This window comes from Dermacentor albipictus, chromosome 5, assembly GCF_038994185.2.
Source record: "Dermacentor albipictus isolate Rhodes 1998 colony chromosome 5, USDA_Dalb.pri_finalv2, whole genome shotgun sequence".
Taxonomy (NCBI): Eukaryota; Metazoa; Arthropoda; class Arachnida; order Ixodida; family Ixodidae; genus Dermacentor; species Dermacentor albipictus.
The window spans coordinates 22443631-22469156 of NC_091825.1; the positions used below are offsets into that span (position 1 = coordinate 22443631).

General features: G+C 45.0%; 1 protein-coding gene and 1 non-coding gene across 5 annotated transcripts in view; both read left to right on the top strand.

Moving 5' to 3' along the window:
* The first annotated feature begins 992 nt into the window (after nucleotides 1-992).
* LOC135898307 (endochitinase-like) overlaps nucleotides 993-25526 on the top strand; it is a 112033-nt gene continuing 87499 nt past the window's right edge. For 3 of the 4 annotated variants that reach the window (XM_070539506.1, XM_070539505.1, XM_065427189.1), the window contains exons 1-2: nucleotides 993-1186; nucleotides 6943-7119. In XM_070539506.1, the coding sequence (XP_070395607.1) occupies nucleotides 1060-1186; nucleotides 6943-7119 (304 nt within the window). In that variant the 5' untranslated portion in view covers nucleotides 993-1059. The remainder of the gene's footprint in view (nucleotides 1187-6942; nucleotides 7120-25526) is intronic. The other variant, XM_070539508.1, reaches the window with a different exon arrangement.
* Nucleotides 21270-21344, top strand: TRNAS-GGA (transfer RNA serine (anticodon GGA)). Its single transcript has one exon. It is a non-coding gene; the product is annotated as a tRNA-Ser (tRNA).

The following is a 25526-nucleotide window of genomic DNA, read 5'->3' on the forward strand; positions in this document are numbered from 1 at the left end:
TTCTGAGTTCGTGTAAAAGTGCAGAGCTGTCGTCAACTCCACTAGTTGCGTGTAACATGATAAACCTCTTCGGAACTGATGCTGCTTAGTGACAAAAAGAATATTAGATTGAAGGTGATGATAAACATGGGACACGAATGTGTGTTAAATTGTTTTACAACAAATGCACATTACTCATATGGGTCGATAGTTTTCAACTAGGTTTCTGTCACCATTTTTAAATATAGGTACTACTTTGGCGGTCCTGCAATCAGCAGGAATCTGACCAAGGTAGGTTTGGAGTTTGAGTGCTACCGATCTACTTAAAGGAAGAGTAGTCAGATAACCTGCTGCTTGTTATACTTAGCTTAACAGCTTAATTAACTGCTGGAAAGCATGAAATAAAATCTTCGTTCAAACAACTGTTACTTTAGTATTTTGAAGTTAATGTTATAGATACCTGCTGAGGTGGATAGCTTGAGCTTATCAATTAGGTGTGCCATACCATCAGTTGTCATGTCTGCGGGTGTCATATACCCGTAGCCTAGATCCCTAACCTCAGTCAGATCATCTAAACATTCCATCGTGAAACTGGATGAAAAAAAGCTTTTCAAAACTGAGGCACACTCGTTTTCTATAAGGGAGGCACGACTAGCATTGTGCAAGGTGATGTGATTATATCGACTACAAGGAGATAAATTGGCCGGAATTTCAGAGGGTTAGGCTTGACGAGCGAGGGAGGGCCTTAAGAAGAATATAGATCTTTTGCAGCAGAAAAAGTCTGACAGTACATTTTTGCGCAGTATTGCGCAGCATATTTTTTCCATGCTGATAGGTTGTGGAAACGCGTTACGCCTTTATATAAGCATTTCTTCTTATTTCAGAGCTTACGAATGTTTTTTCTCAACCAGGGATTGTTTTTGTCTGCTGTTATTTTCTTAGAGTTCTGAACATACGGTGAACCGCCTGCTTCTTTGCCAGTCCCCAATAATGGGTATGCACCAGTGTTTGGGAGACAAGACTCGTCTCTTTTGCGCTGCGTGTTGTCTGGTTGTTCACTGCCGAAGACGCTGTTATACAATGTCAGTGACCACATCGGCTTACCAAGGGACATGTACTGCATTTGTAGTTTTTGTTGTTTGGCTGTCTGCCCACATGTCCACTGCTACGTTGTCGAACTTCGGTGTGTGGCCGGGAATCTTGGAAGGTGAGTCGCTACGCTTCTGTTTTTCCTAATAGAACGCACTTCCTTTCCTCGATACAAGAAAGGAAAAACCGCGGGAGGAGCAATGGCTTGAATGTCTGGGTGGTCTACCGGTATATGCAGCAATAAGTGTGCCTTCTGAAAGGCAGCGAAATAAGTGTGCCTTCTGAAAAATTGTCGAAAATTATACCGGTAGGGGCGGAGTGGTATGCCACTGTTAACCAATTGATGTGCGGGATGTTCAAATTCCCAAACATGATTAGTCTTTTTTTTCCAGATGTTGGTGCATGTAATGGTATAATAAAAGCATAGTGTGATGATACGAGGTAGAACTTGGATAAACACATGTCATAACAATTGCGTTGCATCTAAGCATCAGCTTGCAGAATATTGCCTCGGCTCTCTCGACATCTGGTAGTAAGGCAAAGGTAATTTTTTTTGTTTATTAGTAGTGCAACTCCACCTGCTGATGTCTGTTGATCTGAACGTAAAATTGCATACTTCGGGGGAGTCACTTCTACATCTAAGATATAAGGCGACAGCCGCGTAAACGCTTGTTGCGGTGTGCGGTGTCTGCTTGAACGTTGGTGTCTGTGTATGCGTGTCTCACTTGTGGCATCACAGGTAAACTACCCTGAACGGTAAGCTTTAGCAAAGATGTTTTGCGACAATAGATCATGATTAGGTAAGCGCACTTCGTAGCGCGAACCGGCTGCATGCAGCGCAGGTGACTCGGGCATAGTATTGGTTTTTTTGTTTCATGATTTAGTAACGCGCTCTTGTTCTCATTTCTACTATAAGGAATGTTCTACGGCAAGCGATCGCTCACGCTTGTTGATTTTAGCGCCAGAGTTGATGTGCGTAAAGAAGGAAGCTCACCATGTTTTACCTTCATTCTGAGCTGCCACTAAGCGGATTGTGTGTGTTGTGCAGCCAGTGTGGTAGATCTCATTTCGTGGCGCTCGATCCGGCTGCGAGGAATGCTACGCCGCAAGTGTAGTAAAATTCTCGTTACACGCTTTAGGTATATATCTCGAAATTCTGTTAGCATGAAGAATTTTCAAACAGAGACGTATAGTTGAATAACTGCTAGCATATTCCGATGAAATGCTGCGTTTGCGGGGCATGTATCAGCAGTGTGTGCGCTGCTGTTTTCGTAAAATTTAAAAGTAACCGTATTTTTAAGGTTCCTGGCAATCAATCTAAATAATTTTCGGAAGTTACCACAGGAAAAACATGAGACTTGAAAAAATATATAGGTTCACCCAATATTAATATATGCAACCACAAAGGCTTTTGGAGAATGAAACCTGCGATAAGCTCAGTCACCCGCAGCTTCGCAACTTAGCCGAAAAAATTTGAGAACAAAAAATTAGTTGTTCCGGAAAGAACTTTTACATGTTTCCAACTGAAGACATTGCATTTGACGGTAGTTGGAACATTTTTTTTCCTCTTTTTTATAAAGAGTTTAGCAGCAGAAGTTATCTCTCGGGCCATTTGAAAAGCGTTAAGCGCCTTTGGATGCTTCGGCGTTATGCAGTTTACGTGCAGTTATTCACTAGGCAGCTGCTGGCAAAGATTCGCATTGTGCCAATCGTGCATGGTACGAAGCCCTTCTCGTTCGTAATAAATGTTCCGGTTTTCATTACTGTTGCATTTAGTGACGTCTTCTTGGACACACAGTATACTATATGCGCTGTACAAAAGAAAAAGAAGCCATATTATCCATTTGGTGATCTTTTCTTAGTCGATAACGCACAGGTTATTCAAATAATTTAGTGGACATTTCACTGGTTCAACCCTTATCAACACACCTAAGATATTATAACATGTTTTTTTGATTATTAACCTTATAAATACGCCCGCATTCATTTGCATTCTACTGAAAGTGTGGCAAAAGTATTCATCTCGAAGCTTGAAAAAAGACGTTGCAGACTGTTCTAAGCAGAACTAAATTGCAATTCTTAACGTGATTCTTAGAAACTACAGTGGCTATACTGAGCATGCTCGTTCGGCGCGGGCATATTGCATTATCACCTGAAAAATGTGCGCAGTCCATCCGGGTATCTTTCTATAGACTAGAATATAGACAGTCTATAGAAATTCTATAAACTCAGAGTTTTTATAGGTTAGTCTATAAAAAGTGTATGGTCATAAGTCCGTAGACTGTCTATAGACTTTCTATAAAAATTTTTGTAAGGGTGGCCATCTTGCAGGTGGCAAGAAGCGGCCTGCCAAGACCTTAGCAACGATGTTTGGGGACATTTACCGCGATGTTTAATTGCCTAATGGATTTTCAATTTCTAATGCAACACTGTGAACGATGAGGTGAACCATATTGGAGGTCTCCTAATCACCTATATCCGAGTATTCAAGCATTGTGCCATTTTATCGCCATAAATATGCTACTGCCGCAAAGTACAAAAACGTTCCGTAATAATTATCGTTTATTTGCCTTCTTTAATGCCGTCTATAAATAGATCAATCATCATGAGAGCTGTCAGCACAACATGCAAATAAATATTAAAAAGGAAGAATGAGAAACATCATTACATGTAACAAGCATTAGTATTCATTATTATCTTCAATATCATCAGGTGTTACCGGTGATTTTGCATCCTGATTGCATAGACGGCCTCAGAACTTTGGTGGCAGCTGTTTTCTTTCAGCCTTAAACATAAAATGTTATTTTATTTTAGAGCAAGGCAGTGCTAATCTGCAACCTTTATTATATGAGAAGGATAACGCTAGTATGTGAACTGCTTGTACGTCAACTTTTCTATAAACGCTCGAGCGTGCTAGCACATTTTGGGATCCTCGCAGCACTACGCACGGCAAGATACGACGATGCGAACACGTAAACTGTGACGACTGGCGTGCCTTTGCCTCCGCACAATGGCGGTGCAGCGGCTCCAGCCTCAACTCCAGCAGTTTTTCTTTACCCTCCTTGGATGATACACTGGTGTGGGAATAGCAAGACTGAATGTACCTAGCGGCATTGTTTTAATGTTCGAAGTCATTTTTTAAACAATATTATTATGGGTTTCAGTTGGTGAGACATATTCTAGTTTCCGCCTGATAAGCTCTTTATGGGCAAGTAGCATCACTTGTTTTGAGCTGCATGTTGGCGACATTTAAAAATCTCTTGTTCATTTTGTGCGTGTTGATAATACAATGGCAGCAATGTGTGGATTAAAAAAAATATTCTGGGGCTTTACACGCCAAAGCCACAATTTGATTATGAGGCACGTCATACGGGGCATACGGGGGTAATTACCTTCATCGTATTCATGAGCCTGTTTGTGTGTCCACTGCAGGACAATGACCTCTACCTGCGATCTTCAATTATCCCTGTTCTGCGCCAAACCGATTCCATCATGCGCCTGCAAATTTCCTCAATTCGTCACCCCAACTAGTTTTCTGAGGTCCTTGACAGCACTTCCCTTCTTTTGGCACCCATTATGTAGCTCTAGTGGGCCACTGGCTATCCATCCTACGCGCTACATGTCCTGCCCAGCTTCATTTTTTTCTCCTAATGTCAATTCGAATATCGGATATCTCTTTTACTCTCTGATCAGCGGCACTCCCTTCCTGTCTCCTAAATGTACGCCTAGCATTCTTTTCGTTCCGTCGCTCTTTGCGCGATCCTTAACTTGTTCTCGAGCATCTTTGTCAGTCTACAAGTTTCTGGCCCATATGTTAGCACAAGTAGAATGAATTGATTGCACACCTTTCTTTTCAATTAAATTTGTAAGCTCCCAGTTACGCGCTGGCAACGCCTGCCGTATTCACTCCAACCTATTTTTATTTTGTAAATTTCCGTCTCATGATCACATTCCCATGTGTGTAATTGACCCTGATAAACGTACTATTTTAGACTGCAGATGCTGCCTGGCGATCCTGAAATCTTGTACCATTGCCTATTGAACATTATCTTTGTCCTCTGCATATGAAGCCTAAACGCCACTCTTACAGTTTCTCGATTAAGGTCCTCAATTATTTGTTGTATTTCGTCCCCAGTGTTGCTGAACAGGATGATGTCATCTGCAAACCGAAGGTCGCTGAGATAGTCGCAGTTGTTCCTCACTCCTAAGCCTTGATAGTTTAATAGCTTGAATACCTCTCCACGACTGATAACTGTCACCTGTAAACAAGGCCCTTAAAGGACTAGGTGACTTCCCTCGTGTGCAGCGTCTCGCTCCTCAGGAAACTAAACTCCTAACATATAAAACCCTCATCCGCCCCATCCTCGAGTTCAACTGCGTTGTATGGAATCCATGCGCACATTCTTACATACAAAAACCAGAATCAGTGTAAAAAAGGGAGTGAGTTTTGTTTGTAGGAGATATGACAAGGACTTTTCACCGCCTAACTCTCTTCCTGCGCTTGGTCTCACTACTCTTGCAGAGCGTCGCAAACTGGAATGCCCTAAAATTCCTTCACATGGTAATAAATTTTCTTCGCCTCTCCACTCTTGATAACTGTTTGACTTTTTCCACACCCATTGTATGAGGAGCCGCCAGGTTCTGAATATATCAACCTGTTTTGCCCGCATTCATTCTTTTAAATAAAGCTCTTTTCCATCAACAACTGAAGTCTTGAATTCCTTAACGGGCAACATCCGTTCACTACGACTGAAAGAAATCAGGCAAGCTTGTTTGTCAATGTTAGCTTTTTTGTTCATCCCACTCCTGCAATAGCCTCATTGAGGCTGAGGTATCTCTTAATACCATAAAATAAAATAAATAAAATCAATATATTTTTTTTGCAAGCATGCCGTGAATAGGATTGGAGAGACCGTGTGTTTTCGCCTGATGCTTTTCTTAACAGGTAAATACCTAGCTTTCTTGTGGAGAATCAAGGTAGTTGCGGAAGCTTTGTGTAAATTTCACAATATATTCACTTATGCCTCCTGTACGCTTTGATTTATTGATGCCTCTATGATTGCTTTTATCTCTACTGAATCAAAAGCCTTTCCATAATCTTCCAAAGCCGTATAGAGAGTTTGATTGTACTCTGCAGATTTCTCCATTACACCATTGCTGAAATGGATGTGATCCATTGTAGAATATATCTTCGTCATGCCGGCCTGTTCTCTTGGTTGACTGAAGTGTTGCCCTTATTCTGTTGAAAATTAACTTGGTGAATATTTTATACAATGCTGAAGGCAAGCTATTGGGCTTGCAGTTCTTCAATTCTTTAAGGTCTCCCTTTTTGCAGATTGCAGCACTGGCTCTGGCCGCGTCGAGAGGCGCGACAGAAGGAAAAAATATAAGGAATAAAAGAAGGGAAGAAAATATTTACAAACGGTTCTACTAACGCCGTGGGTATTGGGTTGGGGTAGTGGGCAAAGACTCGTTAATTAGCAATGGCTGGAAGCAATTAGTAAGAAATTGTTTTAATCTTAAAAATACAATAGGGCCGAGGTCAACGTTTTAAATAGTTTATACAACGTTTTATCATAGTATAAGATTGCGTGAGTCGCGGTTTATATTCAGGTCTTAAATAAAGACGGCCACCTGGGATTCATGCTGTGACTGATTAAAACAATTGCATGCATGAAACTGAGAAGTTCATAGTTTGAGAACATACATCAACACCAGATATAGCTCAATCGAAATCTGCGGACACAATACTGCACCAGAATAAGCTTTTTTTTATTGCCATCAGCAACAAGCATTTATCTACGGTAGAGCGCTACCCGTGAAGTTCGAACGTCCCGTTAACATGCATTTGTTGCGGTTCTTTCATGTACAAAGAGCGGGTGAAGCCACTCTGGTGCGTGTACGACAATAGGGTTGATGAACGACCATGGCGCTTCCTTCCTCGAGACATCCCCACTGCCCAGTGCACGTCCGTGGTGTACACTTACCTAGGCCTCAGCCCTGGTGGTCGGAACCTGACGAGCTACAAGCCTAACTTCGACTTTGGACCCGGTACGGTCAAGCGTGGCTGTAGCTTTCAAATATTACCCCAAAGTGCACATGTTTTACCGTATTTCCCCCAAGCGTAGTGATAAAACATGACATGACTCACATTTTCCACTGAAGAAGTATAACCAGAAATATTTATTCTCTAGACGTTGAATAGCTGTTGATTTTTTTTATAACCAGAAATATGTAATATTATCAGATATATGCAGTATGTCTGATGACAAAAACAGCGCCGAACAATTCCGTTAAAATTATTTATTTATTTATGTCAGGAGTACTGCCGACCTCTCATTGGGGCCTTAGGCAGGAGCGGGTTATAACACAACATATTTGGAAACAAAGAGAAACAAATCTAGAAGCGCGACAGAAAAAGTTGCCAAAGCAAGTCCAATGCAGGTACTAGGAGAAAGTGATGCATGCACAGGTACAAGAAATATACGCTAGAAACTCGAGTACTAGAAATTATACAATTCAAGGACAGAATGACGGCAACAGACATCTCTTAACAAACATCTTTGCAACGAGTGAACATACCATAATCAGAGCAAGATAAATTTGTAAAAATTACGCCTTGCGAACACCGAAAGATACACATGACGCCAAGCAAATATTTTTAGCACACTGAAAAAGTACTAGAAAACGTAAATGGAAGCGTAGTGCGCGTGCGTGCGTGCGTGCGTGCGTGCGTGCGCGTGCGTTGAACGAGGCCAGATAGGGGAAGGGGGGGGGGGGCACGTACGATGGGGTAAATCAAGTGGATTGTCGCCGCAGCTCTGCCATGAACGACTCAACAGTAGTACACTTTACTGCATCAGGAGAAAGAGCATTCCATTCAGTAACGGTGCCCGGAAAAAAAGAATTTTTAAAAGCTCGTGTTTTGCAAGAATACTCCCTCGTTTCTTCGGGCGCTCGGATCGCGTGAATCGCCGATTAACGCATTCTATGTACATGTCCTTGTTTATCCGCAGCTTGTCATGATAAAGTAAAAACATGTATTTCAAACGATCATGTAGTCTTCTTGTTTGCAATGTATCCAGGTTAGCGTTCTTTAGAAGTGTAGGAGGGGATGTAAGGGAACTGTAGCGACTGTAAACAAATCTAATTGCTTTCCTTTCAACCAGTTCAAGCTTTTTAGTATTTTCTTCGCTATGCGGATCCCAAACCATGGAAGAGTACTCGAGGATTGGACGGATGTAAGTTTTGTACGCAAATAGTTTTAATTTTGCGGTGGATTTGCGCAGAGACCTTCTTAAAAATCCCAATTTCTGCATAGCATTCTTTTCGATGTAGGCAACATGCTCGTTCAACCTAAAATCAGCCCTAAATATGACGCCCAAGTACTTGTAAGTATCAACGAAAGATAGTTTTTGGCCGTTAATAAAATAATCGCATTTTAAAGGAGACCGTTTACGCGTCACCCGTATAGCCACCGTCTTCTTTTCGTTGACCTTCATTTGCCAGACTTCACACCAAGAAGATATTAGGATTAATGCTGTGTTTAAGAAACCTAGTCACGTGGACTGCGTATTTACTGATAAAGGATGCAGTCATCTCCAAATAACTTAATAGTGAGCGGAATATCAAGGTTGATGTCATATATGAATATTAAAAAGAACAGTGGCCCAAGCACTGAACCTTGAGGGGTTCCCGACTTCAGCGGTCGTGAATCAGAGCACACGTTCTCGATAGTGACATTTTGATTTCGATAGGAGAGGTAGGTCTCGATCCATGAAATTAAGATATCATTTTTCAGTATAGGTTTGAGTTTTGTCAGAAATTTGGGATGAGATGCACGGTCAAACGCTTTTTCAAAGTCTAGGAAGATCATGTCAATTTGGCCTTCTTTATCAAGGATTGCCGCAATATCATGAACAGTTTTTAGCAGTTGTTTCATAGTTGAGAGTCCCGTACGAAAGCCGTGCTGCCGGTCGTTGATTAGGTTATGTTGCTCGAGAAAAAGTGACAGGTGCTTGAATATGATGTGTTCCAAAACATTTGCGCATGAGCAAAGCAGGGAAATCGGTCTGTAAGATGAACTAAGGGAAGTATTTGATGTTTTAGGTAAAGGAACAATTTTTGCAACTCTCCAATCGCTGGGAAGCTCGCACTGAAAAAATGATCTCCGAAAAATAATGCACAAGAACTTAGAGCACCATTCAGCATACCTCACAAGAAATGCGTTACGTATGCCATCTATACCAGACGACGTTTTTTGGATCGGTATTAAGTAACAGCTAGAAGATTCCTTCCTCAGATGTCGAGATGTCACTTATTGGTGGAATATCATTAGCTGTGTTGGGGCATGGCCTTCTACCATCATCATCGGTAAACACAGAACAAAAGAATGCATTAAATGATTCTGCAATCACTTCTTTGTTCGTCACAATAGCACCACTTATACACATATTAAGGAAGCACTTCTTTCTAGGAGAAAAGTGCTGCCAGAATTTCGCTGGGGACGAAAGTAAAAAGCTCTCTAAAGTAACCTAATAATAATAATCTTTCGTTTTTTTGATACTGTCTTTCAATGCTTTGCGCACGACACTGAGTTTATGCATGCACGACGGGGATGGGTTCTGATGATGTTGGTTTTCTTAACCTTTTCGCTTTTCTTCCCAAGCGAACCACTGGCATAATAATCCACGGGCGAACATTTCTTATTACGTTTACTTTTGTTGGTACATAGTCCTGAACGCATCGCAGTACAAGGTTCTTAAAAAAACACCAAAGGGCGTCAACAGTACAGCTGCTAGACTTAGAAAGCGTGATAAATCGAGAAAAATGTAGGTCAAGTGTGTCTAGTATTTCTACGTCATTGGCACGCGAGAATACGGAGACAACTCCCTATTCCCTCTTTTTTTTGTCACTTCGTTCAGTGTGACGCCCAGGCACACCAATTTGTGGTCTGATATTCCATCAACCACGCCGATACCCGACACACGACACAACATGCCACTGTTAACGAAAAAAAGATCCAGGGTTGAGGCAGTAGTGTTCTGCATGCGGGTGGGTAGCTTAACCAGTTGGGTTAGATCATGATAAAGAATTATAACAACTAAGCGTTTATCTGCATTTGTAAGCGGTACAGGGAAATCCGTATCCCATGTGACTGAAGGGACATTGAAATCACCGCCAAGTATTATGTTGCGAGAGTAGCCATGGATGGCGCAAACAAATTCATTAAGCTTATCAAAGAATGTTTCATCTGTGCCTGGGGGACGGTAAAAACCACCGTCTATGAACTGCAAACCACCCGAGTCAACCCTCACGATAACAAATTCAAGATCTGGTATATCGGCCAGTCTTTCAGCTTTTAACGTTTCCTTAAAAAATATTGCTACTCCGCCGCCTCGAGATTCCCTGTCCTTGCGGCAGACCCGGTATCCCTGGGGCGTGATTTCGTCGTCCTCAATCTCAGTGTGAAGCCAGGTTTCAGTAATTATTAATAGTTGAGACTGATACGTTAATATGACACTGTCTAAATCATCGCTTTAGCTAGAATGCTACGAGCAATAATATTTAAGCATTGGAAGTGTTTGCCATTGTTATCGCTTCATTTACTAGGAATTCCTCTGGTAGCTGGCGTGTGCGCACCGGCCATCTCGTGCTGAACTTCATCTAACGTTAGTAATCGATTGTCAATCTTAACTTTATCATGTACGAGCTTTACTTTTGTACCGCATTTCCTCATTTCCGAGGTACTGTTCCAGAGTAGTTTCCTCACGTGCCTAGTGGTTGCAGAAAAATCCTCGGAGATAGAGATTCCCTTCCCTTTCAATTTGTAGCAATCTTTTAGGACGTAAACTTTTTCCCTGTGATCAAAAATTTTCACGATCACTGGTCGCTTTTTACCGCGCTGCTTTCGCCCTAGCCTATGAATCCGTTCAACTGCGTTAACGTTCCTGTCTAGAGTATGCTTGAATATATTGTCAACTACGCTATCCATGAGGTCATCAGAGGCGTCGCCTTTCCTTTCTGATATGCCGAGCACAAGAAGGTTATTACGCCTACTTCGGTCCTCCAGATCAACGAGCTTACTTTCCAAGTTACGAACGGTCATTTCAAGACTAGTAAATCTATTACTGAAGCTTTTAATCATCACAGAAGTTTCCTCGACAGTTTTTATGTGCGACTCAATGTCCTCAAGCCTTTTTTGGATACTGTTCTGACCATCAAGCAACTGTGATAACAATTCGGAAGTCGAGGGCCCTTGGTTGGGCTCAACGTCCCCACATAGCATCAGCAAAGACAGGAACACTTGTTGAATGGCGCAATACAGGGTAAACAGGCTACGTGGGTACGTCAGCTGGACTAAGTAAGGATTGCTACACTTAACAGATGATACTTCGTTACTAACCTGCACGTAGGAAAGAAACGGCTTCAACATAGTGCCGCAGGAGGACCAGCCGACGTGCCCACTGAAAGATTCCGGGGATTCCAAGCATCGTATATCCACTTGAGGTGACGTTGATGGCGCTGGAAGCATCGTTGCCCATCCTTCCTCAATAAAAGATGGCGCATGCGTGAAGATGTCAGTAGACTCACGTGCTGTGGCGGCAATATCGGTCGTAGCTTGATGTGTGCTAGCCATTTCTGTCGCACCCAGCAGGGAAATCTGCACGTAGAAAAGAAACGGCTTGAACGTGGTGCCACAGGAGGACCAGCTGACGTGCGAACAAACGTTCTGCGAACAAACGTCGCATTGAAGTTTATGTTTCGATTTCCATGTAATCATCCAAGAAGCTGTCACGTCTAAAGCATGACACCTTGATAATATACAGCATATCAGCTGCCGCCTCTAGAACACCGCTCTTCCTCTATAATGTACTTCAGTCCTTCGAGATACTTTTTCGTACTTATAATCGCACAATGCGTCGCACAATCACTGAATAGCAAAGCCTGCTAAGTCAATGCAGGTTCGGCTAGGTTGCATTCTCTGCAACACTTTATCCTTGCGCTTCCGGCACTTGTGGCTAAATTGTCTCACCATTTATGTAACTTCTTAATGGAGGTCGCGTCATCTTAGAAGTCGAAGCCCCTTTAGTGCGTTTTCAACACAGCTTGTTGGGTGGCGGCAATGCTAGCTGCAAGCACCTTTCGAAGCGTTTCAAATCTGTGAGCGTGAAATGTCATATGGTGGGGCAATCGCGGAAGTCAAGAAGCGTGTCCTATCCAGGTGGTCGCTTTTGATCACACTGGTATGCTAACTAAATTTGGGGCGATGTAAATTTTCTGAGGTGTGCTTTCACAATGTGATCTTTTAAACGACTTGCATCACAAGGTACTGTACGCGAAAGTATTTTTTTTTTTCAGTCTTTGCATGCAGCTCAAGAAAACTGACGAGCTTTAACGGTATATCTGCTTTGCCACTTTAGTCGTGCTACGTGGTGTTTGTGTTTGCCAGGGATTTAGTGTTTGCCATGGTGTTTACCAGACATTTCTAGCGTGAAACGATATGATTGACTCAGGCATGGGGTGATGCTGAAACAGGACTGTGAGCAGGCGCAAGAAACAAAGTGTGCCGCGAAGCTCTAGTGTTATCATCACCATCATCATCATAAGCCTGGTTACGCCCACTTCAGGGCAAAGGCCTCTCCCATACTACTCCAACTATCCTGGTCATGTACTAATTGTGGCCATGTTGTCCCTGCAAACTTCTTAATGTCATCCACCCACCTAACCTTCTGCCACCCCCTGCTACGCTTCCCTTCGCTTGGAATCCAGTCCGTAACCCTTAATGACAATCGGTCATCTTCCCTCCTCATTACGCGTCCTGCCCATGCCCATGCCCATTTCTTTTTCTTTATTTCAACTAACATGTCATGAACCCGCGTCAGTTCCTTCACCCAATCTACTTTTTTCTTATCCCTTAACTTTACACCCATCATTCTTCTTTCCATAGCTCTTTGCGTCGTCCTCAATATAAGCAGAACTCTTTTCGTCAGCCTCCAGGTTTCTGCCCCATACGTGAGTACTGGTAAGACACACCTGTTATACATTTTTCTCTTGAGGGATAGTGGCAACCTGCTGTTCATGATTTCAGAATGCCTCCCAATAGCACCCCAGCCCATTCTTATTCTTCTGGATATTCCGGTCTAAGGATCCGGATCCGTGGTCACCACCTGCCCTAAGTAGATGTATACCCTTACCACTTCCAGTGCCTCGCTACTTATCGTAAACTGCTGTTCTTTTCCGAGACTGAAGAAACGGCCATCGCTTTGGCCTACGTGGCTACCAATGCACACTGCATCATCAGCGATTCAAAAACGGCCATTCATAACTACGTAAGAGGACTGATAGCACCCCAAGCGCCGAAAATTCTCTCTGGCACTCCTCCACCAAGGCAACGCCGCGTGCAGATCATCTGGGCCCCTGGTCACTTGGGTCTGGCTGGAAACGAAGCCACGCATGACGCCGCCCGAGCTCTCGCACACCATGCGCGTCATCCTTCACTTGCGTCTTCCGATCCCGACCAGCCCTCTGTTCTGCATCGCGGTCACGCGCGGGACCGAATGGTTACGTTCAGAGAAATTCTGCACTACCGCAGAGAGCGGTTACGCTACCCCCCGCACACAAAACACTGAATAAGTCTCAATCCACCACTTGGCGACTCCTACAGACACGTACTTTTCCGAACCCCGTGCTTTACAACCGCATGTACCCCGATGCATACTCCCCACTCTGCAAAGCGTGCAGGACCCGCGCTGACCTCGATCATATAATCTGGCAAAGCCCCAAAGCCTCACCCACCAACACCTCCTGCACTAACACAGGCATCATTAGTACGGCGGAGCAGTGGGAGAAATTGCTGCTCAGCTTGAACCAAGAGGAGCAGCTCTCGGCCGTCCGGATGGCCGAAGACGCCGCCAGAAAGCAAGGACTGGCCGCCATCTGAGGAAGGGGGGGATTGGGTGTTAGTCTCCCGACCCTCGCCGCCCCTTAACCCCATCAAGGACATAACAAAGTTTTATCTCTCTCTCCGAGACTGTTAAACATTACTTTAGTTTTCTGCAGATTAATTTTCAGACCTACCCTTCTGCTTTTCCTCTCCAGGTCAGTGAGCATGTATTGCAATTGGTCTCCTGAGTTCCTAAGCAAGGCGATATCATAAACGAATCTGAAGTTGATAGGGTATTTGTCATCAAATTTTACCCCCAATTCTTCCCACTCCATGTCTCTGAATACATGTTGTAAACACGCTGTGAATAGAATTTGAGAGATCGTATCTCCCTGTCTGACGCCTTTCTTTATTGGGATTTTGTTGCTTTCTTTATGGAGGACTACGGTGGCTGTGGAGTGGCTATAAATATATTTCAGTATTTTTAATATGGCTAATCTACATCCTGATTCCGTAATCCATCCATGACTGCTGAGGTTTCGACTGAATCAAACGCTTTTTCGTAATCAATGAAAACTATATATAAGGGTTGGTTGTATTCCGCACATTTCTCTATCACTTGATTGATAGTATGAATATGGTCTATGTTGAGTAGCCTTTACGGAATCCTGCCCGTTCCTTTGGTTGACAGAAGTCTAAGGTATTGCTGATTCTATATGCCATTACCTTAGTAAATACTTTGTAGGCAAAGCACAGTAAGCTGATCAGTCTATACTGTTTCAAGTCTTTGGCGTCCGCTTTCTTATGGATTAGGATTATGTTTGCGTTTTTCCAAGATTCTGGCACGCTCGAGGTTATGAGGCATTGCGTATGTAGGGTGGCCAGTCTTCCTAGAACAATGCACCCACCATCTTTAAACAAATCTGTTTTTACTTTATCCTCCCCAGCTGCCTTCCCCCTTTGTATAGCTCCCAAGGCATTCTTTACTTCTTCCGGTGTTACTTGTGGGATTTCAAATTCCTCGAGAGTATTCTCTCTCACAGTATCGTCGTGGGTGCTACTGGTACTGTATAAATCTCTATAGAACTCTTCAGCCACTTGAACTATCTCATCCATATTACTAACGATAATGCCAGCTTTGTCTCTTAACGCATACATCTGGTTCTTGCCTATTCCTAGTTTCTTCTTCACTGCTTTTTGGCTTCCTCCGTTCCTGAGAGCATGTTCAATTCTATTCATACTATAGTTCCTTATGTCGGCTGTGTTACACTTGTTGATTAACATAGAAAGTTCTGCCAGTTCTATTATAGCGGTAGGGTTAGAGGCTTTCATACATTGGTGTTTCTTGACCAGATCTTTCGTCTCGTGCGATAGCTTACTGGTATACTGTCTAACGGAGTTACCACCGACTTCTTTTCCACACTCATTAATGATGCCCATAAGATTGTCGTTCATTGCTTCAACACTAAGGTCCTGTTCCTGAGTTAAAGGCGAGTACCTCTCCTGTAGCTTGATCCGGAATTCCTCTAGTTTCCCTGTTACCGCTAACTCATTCATTGGCTTCTGAAGTACCAGTTTCTTCCGTTCCCTCCTCAAGTCTAGGATAATTCGAGTTCTTACCCTCCTATGGTCACTGCAGCGCACCTTGCCGAGCACGTCCCCATCTTGAATGATGCTAGGCTTATCGAAGAGTATGAAGTCTTTTTAATTTCTAGTCTCGCCATTTGGGCTCCTCCACGTCCACTTGCGGCTAACCCGCTTGCTGAAGAAGGTATTCATTATCCGCATATTATTCTGTTCTGCAATTTCTACTAATAATTCTCCCCCGCTATTCTTAGAGCCTATGTCATATTCCCCCACTCACTTGTCTCCAGCCTGTTTCTTGCCTACCGTGGCATTGAAGTCGCCCATCAGTATAGTGTATTCTGTTTTGACTTTACCCATCGCCGATTCCACGTCTTCATATAAGCTTTCGACTGTCTGGTCCTCATGACTGGATGTAGGGGCGTAGACCTGTAGTACCTTCATTTTGTACCTCTTATTAAGTTTCACAACAACACCTGCTTAGTGTGTTCGAGAGTGTGTCGGAGCTCTAGTGTGTCCGAGAGTAAATACAAGTGCTTAAAGCCGAAGTTTCTTTCCCTTCACGCTCAGGTTTTGGAATGAATAAGCATGCTTATTGCCGTGTAGATGATGGAAACGCTCACGAGGACGACAAACCGGCATGTATGACCACCTGTCATGACCTGCACATTAGCAGATGGCATTCTTCGTCCTTAGATAATTTAGTTACCTATTTTCCTTTCAAAATATCGTGCATGTAGAACAACCACGTATTTAATCCCTAACCAAAGGCTAGTAGCGGGCCCAATTAGAAATGATAAGTCAGAAGTAGGTGAACTCATTGGGGATATGACAGCAACAGGGATATATAAAACGATCAAACCATTAGAAACCTTATACAAAAGTATCGAATCTGTGACGAAAACAAAAGCGCTTTTATCGATAGAAGAAGACACTTGCTTTCAGAGACAGCGCCACGCAAGCGAGAGGAAGACAGTATTATCATGATATTAAAATTAATATGTAGTAATGTTGTCATAAAACACGAAAGTTTTCATATTTAGGGGATTTACTATTGCAAAGTCTTGCTGCTCTAGTTATAGACAAAGATGTCTACGCGAAGTTACGCAATGAAAAAGCAAGTGGTACCTAAATATTCTAATTGCAAAAAAAAATATCGACGGTCAAGGTCATTATTGAAGCTAATAATTTTCGCCTTCAGCTTTGGGGTATGCCTTGTATGATCGGCTGCTTTCTCGCCGAGCGAGCCGTTCCCACAGAGAGAAAAAGAAAAACTGAGCTGATCCAGGAATGAAAATTAGATCCCGAAGACAGCGCAACAGTACACTTGACTGTTTGCCGCAGTTATATTTTCAAATCTTAGCCGAACCCAGAAACCGCGTAGCACTCCTCAGTCCGGTGGATTACATAGGTCATTATGGTGTCATGGCTGGTACAAAATGGTGTCATGGCTGGTCTCTCGGCTATCAGGACATAAGTGTAAAGGCGACGCACTCCCACATTGCGGCCTAAGGCCGCAATGTGGGAGTGCGTGGCCTTTACACTTATGTCCTGATAGCCGAGAGAATTCTCAAGCCTTATCAATACTCAACTCCAAAAAGGCTTGCAAAAATGGCTGAATGATTCGTCATATCACGAGCTCCTCTCCTACATACTAGAAGTCAATTAGACTCTCTTATATTGTACGAGATGTGCGATAGCTTCTCTCGAAGTCATGCGCGCGAATAAAGGTTTTCATGACAAAAGCCAAGAAGACGCTTGCCGGGCACGTAGGTATTCGCTATGCTGCTAACCGCTAGTTGCAACACGAAAAATTACATGCACGTTCACGTGAGTACTAACTGCACAAAATGTCTGCGATGAGGCGACAACTTATACTGTGCGTAAACTAAAGTGCAATAACTTATATGCACGGACTTCTCTTTCGAACAGCATTTAAATGAAACATTGCAACCAATGATCACCAAGGATAGATTCCAATGAGTGCATTGCACTTGCATTCTTTGCTACTTTGCTATCGCATTCAGTGCTTCGAGCGAAGCTGCAATACTGTATTTTAGGAAAAACGTTCATGCTATTTAACTTATTGTTGCTAGGATATGCAAACGAACACAGACCATATGAAGATGGTTCAAACCTTCACGTTATTCTGATGTTGAATCTGATCTGAGCCGAATAAAAGCCCGAAGAAAATAGTGATCATCATCATCATGTATGTTTCCTTAAGGACTCCTGCCGGGGTAATAATGGGGGGGGGGGTGTACAGAAGATAAGTATACAAACGAAGATATGGTTACGATTTCTTACAAACCTGAGCCTGCGGATTCGTAATAAAACAAAAAAAAAGAGAAAAACCAAGAGCCACACTAAATATAATGGAAAAGCAATCAGCGGAGCAGTCACTATGTAAAACGGCAATCGCAAAACAATGAAGGCACAGTACGGACATTATAAGGTTCGGATTTGAGATGATCAGTAAGCAGCTGCTTGAAGGTAATGGGGTTGCTGTCATTGACAACTCTATCTGGCAAATTGTTCCCCTCCACAATGACGCTAGGCAAAAACGATTGGTTAAAGGAAAATGGTGCACCATGCAAGCGCTGCATGCTGCAAGAGTTAAAAAGGCGACGAGATGTACGGGTTTGTGGGATTAGAAGCCTTCCATGCAGTTCAGGGACGTTATAATAAAGTCGCTGGAAACGCGACAGTTCTGCAATTTTCCGACGCAACACCATTGGTTCGAGTGCTAAAGATGATTTAATTGCACTGACACTTTCTTCATGGCTGTACCTGGAAGTGATGAATCTAGCGACATAATTTTGTATTGATTCGAATATAATAATTATGTAAGCTTGGTGCGGGCTCCAAATTCCTGAGGCGTATTCTAGTTTACTTCGAATGAAAGTTTCATAAGCTAGTTTTCTTGTGGATGAGGGGCACAGCGCAAGGGTACGCGTGTTGTAACCGGGCGATTTATTGGTGTCGGTAGCCAATTTCGTTATGTGGTTGGACCAGGTCAACTTGCTATTAATAGAGATACCGAGATAACGATACGATTCAACGGTGTACAGGACTGTCGAGTTTAAAAAGTACGGGTGATTCTTGTTAGAGTGTTTACGGAATACCTGCATAACTTTACATTTGGAGATGTAAAGTTTCATTAAAGAATTGGAACACCAGGTTTCTTATATATGTAAGTCTTTTTGAAGCATTGCATGGTGGGTTGGGTCTGTAATGCGAAGGTAGATTATGCAGTCATCTGCAACAAGTCAGATATTTGGTGATATGCTGTTGGGAAGGTCGTTTATGAAGATGACAAAGAGAAGGGGACCGAGGACGAACACCTGTGGTGCTCCGGAGTTGACGCTAGCAGTAGTTGAGCAATGATTTGCGACAGCTGTGTGCTGGAGTCGATTAGTAAGAAAGCAATGGATCCATGAAAATGCGAGAGGGTCGAGACCGAGGCATGAAAGTTTGGCCAAAAGCCGCTGACGGGGAACACTGTCAAATGCTTTGGCAAAGTCCAGGTATATGACGTCAGTTTGAAGTGATGAGTCTAAGTTGAGGTGAAGTTCAGTAATAAATTCAAAAAGCTGTTTATCACATGAGAAACCAGGCCGGAAACCGTGCTGATTATAAAAAAAGAAGGAATGATCACCGAGATGACATGTCATCTGCGAATACATTATATTGTCACGAGAGGAAAAGCCAGTCAGACAGTTCTAAGCGAACGGCCGTTTACAGTTTGTTTTCGCAGCAGCTACCACGCACACTTCTTCTTCCTCAACAGCTCGCGTAACTAGCTCGTGCCATTACCCCTCCCTCCAAAAAAAAAGAAACAAAAACAAACAAATAAATAAATAAATAAAGTTGGGGAGATGTTAAATGCCACAAGGAAAAAATAAAAGAAATGAGAAAGACAACGGACGAGACGACAGGGGCCGAATCACAAAGTTTGTGGATGAGAGTCAGCGCGAATGGTAGGACTTCATCCTGGTAACGTGAACAATGTCAGAGGAACGTGGTCTACGGGAGTGGTGCGAACTGTCGGCTGGAATAACTTCGTAGTTGACAGGACTTAGACGACGCAAAACAATGTAGGGTCCAAAGTATCGGCGCAATAATTTTTCTGACCGGCCTCTTTGACGTATAGGGGTCCAAACCCATACAAGATCTCCCGGGTTGTATGTGACGTCTCGATGACATAGGTTGTATCGACGAGCATCTTGACGTTGTCGGGATAGAATTCGTTCCCGCGCAAGGTGCCGCGCTGCTTCGGCACGCTGAACAAAGGCGTCTGTATCTGGTGCGGTATGTTGCGACGAAGTTGGTAGGAGCATCACGTCGAGCATAGTGGTGACGTCGCGTCCGTAGACCAGACGAAAAGGAGGAAACCCGGTGGTTTCTTGTAGGGCAGTGTTGTACGCGAATGTCACATACGGGAGCAGTTCGTCCCAATTTTTATGGTCCGTGGCAACATACATGGAAAGCATATCCGCGATCGTTTTGTTGAGACGCTCAGTTAAACCGTTAGTCTGCGGGTGATACGCAGTTGCCGTACGGTGCGTTGTCCCGCTCAGCTGCAGGATATTTCGGACCAACTGGGCAGTGAAGGCCGTACCACGGTCTGTGATGACGACAGCGGGAGCACCATGTCGAAGGACGATATTTTTGATGAAGAAGTTAGCAACATCTGAAGCAGTAGCTCGCTGAACGGCTTGTGTTTCGCAGTATCGAGTGAGGTAATCGGTGGCGACGACGATCCAGCGGTTATCAGCCGAAGACTTGGGAAATGGGCCGAGTAAATCCATCCCAACTTGTTCAAAAGGTGAGCAAGGAGGTCGGACAGGCTGAAGCAGACCGGCTGGTTTCAGAGGTGGAACTTTGCGACGCTGGCAATCTCGACAACTTCTGACGTACTGCTTCACAGTTTTTGTGAGTTTTTGCCAATAGTACTTCTGCTTGATCCTCGCGAGAGTACGCGTGAAACCAAGATGCCCAGACGTTGGTTCGTCGTGGCATGCACGTATAACGTCGTCGCGGAGAGTAGCGGGAACAACGAGCAGGAAAGCGGTTGCCGTAGGGTGAGAGTTCTGCTTGTATAGGATGTCGCCACGTAGGCAGAAAGATGACAAGTGACGCGCGAACTGCCGTGGGGGTTGTGGGCGGCTTCCTTCAAGGTATTCAATCAAGGGCTGGAGCTCGGAATCTTGGCGTTGCTGTTGAGCAAGGTTTAAAGACGGAAGAGTACAAAGAAAACCCGAATCGTCGTCAGTATCTAGTGGTGCGGGTTCGACGGGGGCGCGAGAGAGACAGTCGGCGTCAGTGTGTTTCTGGCCAGACTTATAGACGATGGTCACATCAAATTCCTGCAACCGAAGGCTCCATCTTGCGAGACGGCCTGAAGGATCTTTGAGATTCGCCAGCCAGCAGAGAGAGTGGTGGTCGCTGACGACACGGAAGGGGCGTCCGTACAGGTATGGGCGGAACTTCTGGAGAGACCATATGACTGCCAGACATTCTTTTTCAGTTGCTGAGTAGTTTTTTTTCAGCAGCAGACAAGGTTCGGCTGGCATACGCAATAACGCGCTCAACACCAGCTTGAAACTGTACGAGTGTCGCTCCGAGACCAACGTTACTAGCATCAGTATGCACTTCTGAATAAAGGGAAAAATGAGACATCCACCTGTTGTTGTCGACAAATTCGACTTCGCCCTGCCATCTGCTAGCCGCCTGGTTAGCTCAGATGGTAGAGCGGCTGCCCCGGAAAGGCGGTGGTCCCGGGTTCGAGTCCCGGACCAGGACGAATTTTTCTTCAACTATGAGGCTTTTCTTTCGAGGAACCCGTATGGGTTTCCTTTGTAGCAATCGCTACGAACAGGTGGATGTCTCATTTTTCCCTTTATTCATTACTTCTCTCCACCTTGCGGGTTTCCGCAGAACTACTACGTCAGTATGCACTTCTGTGTCAGCCTCGGTGTCAAAGTGACCAAGGATCGGTGGTGTCTGTAGACGTTGCTGAAGGTCGTGGAAGGCGTCGGATTGTGCCGGGCCCCAAACAAATGTGACGTCGTTCTTGATGAGTCGTTGCAAAGGTTCGGCAATTTCACAAAAATTGGGTACAAAACGCCGGTAATACGCGCAAAGCCCTAAAAATCGGCGGACATCGTGTTTTGTCTTCGGTATCGGGAACAGAGCGACTGCCATGGCTTTGTCAGGGTCAGGGCGCACACCGGTGCTGCTGACAATATGACCTAGAAATTTGAGCTCCTCGTAGCCAAAGTGACATTTTTCGGGCTTCAGGGAGAGGCCGGCGGTGCGGATAGCTTGAAGAACCGCCTCAAGCCGCTGGATGTGTTGTTCAAACGTGGTGGAAAAAACAACTACATCGTCTAAGTAGACTAAACACGAGTTCCACTTGAGGTCAGATAAAACTGTGTCCATCATGCGTTGAAATGTGGCCGGAGCGGAACACAATCCAAAAGGGAGGACCTTAAATTGATAGAGACCGTCGGGTGTTATAAACGCCGTTTTTTCCTGGTCCCGTTCGTCAACTTCAATTTGCCAGTACCCACTACGCAGATCCATTGAAGAAAAGTAACGGGCATGTCGCAGGCGATCCAAGGAGTCGTCAATTCGAGGAAGTGGGTAAACGTCTTTTTTCGTGACCTTGTTCAGTTTGCGGTAATCGACACAGAAGCGTAGTGAACCATCTTTCTTTTTAACTAATACAACAGGTGAAGACCAAGGACTTGTCGATGGTTGAATGACATCATCGTCGAGCATTTGTTTAACTTGATGACGAATAGCATCCTGTTCTCTTTGCGACACGCGATAAGCGTGTTGGCGAACAGGTTGGACGGTCGGTTCAGTGATGATTCTGTGTTTGATTAAAGGAGTCTGTTTGACCTTCGACGTGGTGGCGAAACAGTCGCTAAATGACGATAGCAGAGTGAGGAGCCTCTGCTTCTCATTTTGGTCTAGCTGTGGGTTGACGTTGATGTGACTGGTCAAGTCCACATCGCTGGGTTCCGGAATCGAGATTGTCGTTACCGAAGCACAGGCGTTGGAATCGGCCACCGTTTCAAAGTAGGCCATGGTGGTATGCCTCGCAAAGTGCTTGTATTCGCCACTGAAGTTGGTAACTAGAATCGTGGTTTGCCTATGTTGGAGCTCTACGAGACCTCGTGCGACGCCGACTTCGCGATCCAGCAATATGGCGAGGTTACCTTCGGCAATGCCTATTCCTAGTTGTTCTTGGGGGCATTCAACGAGGACGAAGATGCTACTTCGAGGCGGTAACGTCACGCAGTCATCGACCACGCGTAAAGCCGCGCGGTGATGTTCATCCTCCACACTCGAATCCGAAGAAACGTAGTTAGAAAAAGTCACGAACAAGTCACGAAGGTTAATGATCGCCCCATACTCCTGGAGAAAATCCATGCCCAGTATAACTAGTCGAGAACACTTGGGCAGCACAAGGAAAGACGCTACGAAAGTCGAAGTAGAAATTGCAAGTCGGGCGGTGCATCGTCCAATGGGTGACACGAGGTGTCCTCCGGCCGTAATCAGATGTGGGCCATCCCACCGCTGCCACCACCTTGCGTAGCCGAGTGGCCAGTGAGGCACTCATAACCGAGTAGTCAGCTCCCGTATCGACAAGTGCAGTTACCGGATAACCGTCGATTGAAGCAGTAATAACAGCAGAAGTTCTTTTTGCAGTTTCGAATGAAGGCGTCAGCGGTACGTCGCGAGGGGATGGCGTCGGCGGAGGATATTTGACGGTGCGCATGACAGCGGCCTCACCCCCGGAGGTCGCCGTTTTCAGTTTCCCCGGCACGGGCTTCCACCGTTGACTCCAGCGGAATCAAAGGCGGGTCGAGCACGGTTTGGTGACGCGTACCGACGAGGTGAAGGCGACCGTGACTGTCTTCGCTGTTGGGCAGGAGGAAGCCGGTTACTTTCTAGGTATTGCTCGATGTCGTGCGGGCGTTCGCCATAGCGCGGGCAACGGGCGTCCGGATGGTATCCCCGCAGACCAATCCGTCGGTACTGGCAGTCGCGATACATGTGACCAGCCTCCCCGCAGTGATAGCACAACGGACTGTTGTCGGTGGCGCGCCATACTGTAGATTTGCGCGGACCAGGATGAAAAGGTGCTTGCGGGTTCGTGCGGTGGATCGGACTTGGGGAGCGTCGAGAAATCCCAGCAGGCGGCTGCGAAAAACGGCCCGTCGACGGCGCGGAAGCCCGAAGAGCATCCGCGTACGAGAACGTGGGAGGTTCGGGTCGTGTTGGCGGCGAGGGATGAGCCACTTTGCCGATTTCTTCCCGAATGACATCCGTAAGAACCGCGGCACTGGGAGGTGCCGGAGCTGATGCATAGGACTTCTGCAGTTCTTCTCGAACGATTTGTCGTATTAGCTCGGTAAGGGACTCCCTGTCATCATTTGCAGGTACGAGAGAGCATGCAGCAGTCATGGTGGTCTGGCGTTCATACTGCGAGAGCCGCTGCCGAAGCATACGTTCCATGACTGTTGCCTCACGAATGAACTGAGAGACTGTTGTAGGAGGATTGCGCACGAGGCCCGCGAAAAGCTGTTCTTTTACGCCTCGCATTAACAGACGCACCTTCTTGTCTTCTGGCATTAGTGGATCGGCCCGACGGAACAATCGCGTCATGTCTTCGACTAACATGGCGACGGTTTCGTTTGGCATTTGGAACCTCGAAGACAGTGCCTGTTCGGCTCTTTCTTTCCTTTCGGGAGTGCTGAAGGCTTCGCAAAGCAGTCGGTAAAACTCCTGCCAGCTGGTAAATGAGGCTTCGTGGTTCTCGTACCATACTCTCGCCGCGTCTAAAAGGGAAAAGTAGACGTTCTTCAACTTACGGCGATCGTCCCAGTCGTTAAAGGCGGCGACCCGGTTGAAATGGTCCAACCAGTCTTCAACGTCCTCAAAGGCGTCGCCATGGAACGGGTTAGGCGTGCGAGGCGCGTTGAGAATGCATGGTACGGCAGCATTTGGCATCCCCTCGGTTTGGCTTGCGGTAGTTGTTGACATCTTCCTCACGGAGCTTGCCAGGGGGCTGTATTGCGGTGGAAGACCTTGGAGGCGACGGCTGCTTCGATAGATTTCTGCCGTCCCCGAGGTACTGGCGTCGGTAGCTTCTGGTTGAGGACCCGTAGGCATACGATGGATGCGTACCCAGCACGTCCACCAGTTTGTCACGAGAGGAAAAGCCAGTCAGACAGTTCTAAGCGAACGGCCGTTTACAGTTTGTTTTCGCAGCAGCTACCACGCACACTTCTTCTTCCTCGACAGCTCGCGTAACTAGCTCGTGCCAATATGTTCTAGCAGTTTACACTGAATACTCATTAAGGAAATGGGGCAATGATTGGAAGGATCAGAGTGGCTGCCTGACTTATATACCGGCACCACTTTACTAATCTTCCAGTCATTTGGAAGTGAGCTATCAGTAATAGACTGGGTAAAAATTATTTGTAATATTAGACTGGAAATTCCATTCGTACTTTTTAGTATCTTAGCAGTGATGTTATCTGGCCCGGGGCACTAGAAATCGTTAGGTCTTCGCTAAGTTTCCTAATGCTTGAGAAATAATCGTAATAGGAAACATGAGGGAAAAAGTGTGGCTGGACAAGTCAAAGTCCTTCAGTGCAGGCTCATGAGTGAAAACAAAATAAAAATATAAGTTCATTATGTCTGACCACTCATCAAGCGACACATTTGAACCGTTAGAATAAGTCAAGGAAAAGTTATTGGAGATATTGTTTAGTTTCAGAATATTCCAAAATTTGTTGGTGCTGACACGTGTGATGTTAGGCAAATCGTGGTGGAAGAACTTCTTTTTGCATTATCTCAAGGTGCTAGTGTATTTCCGCAGGCGTTTAAATTACTTGTCCCACTTTGAACAAGATTTAGAGCGTTTCGTATCACGAAAGAGACCTTTCTTTCTTACCCGACACCCTCC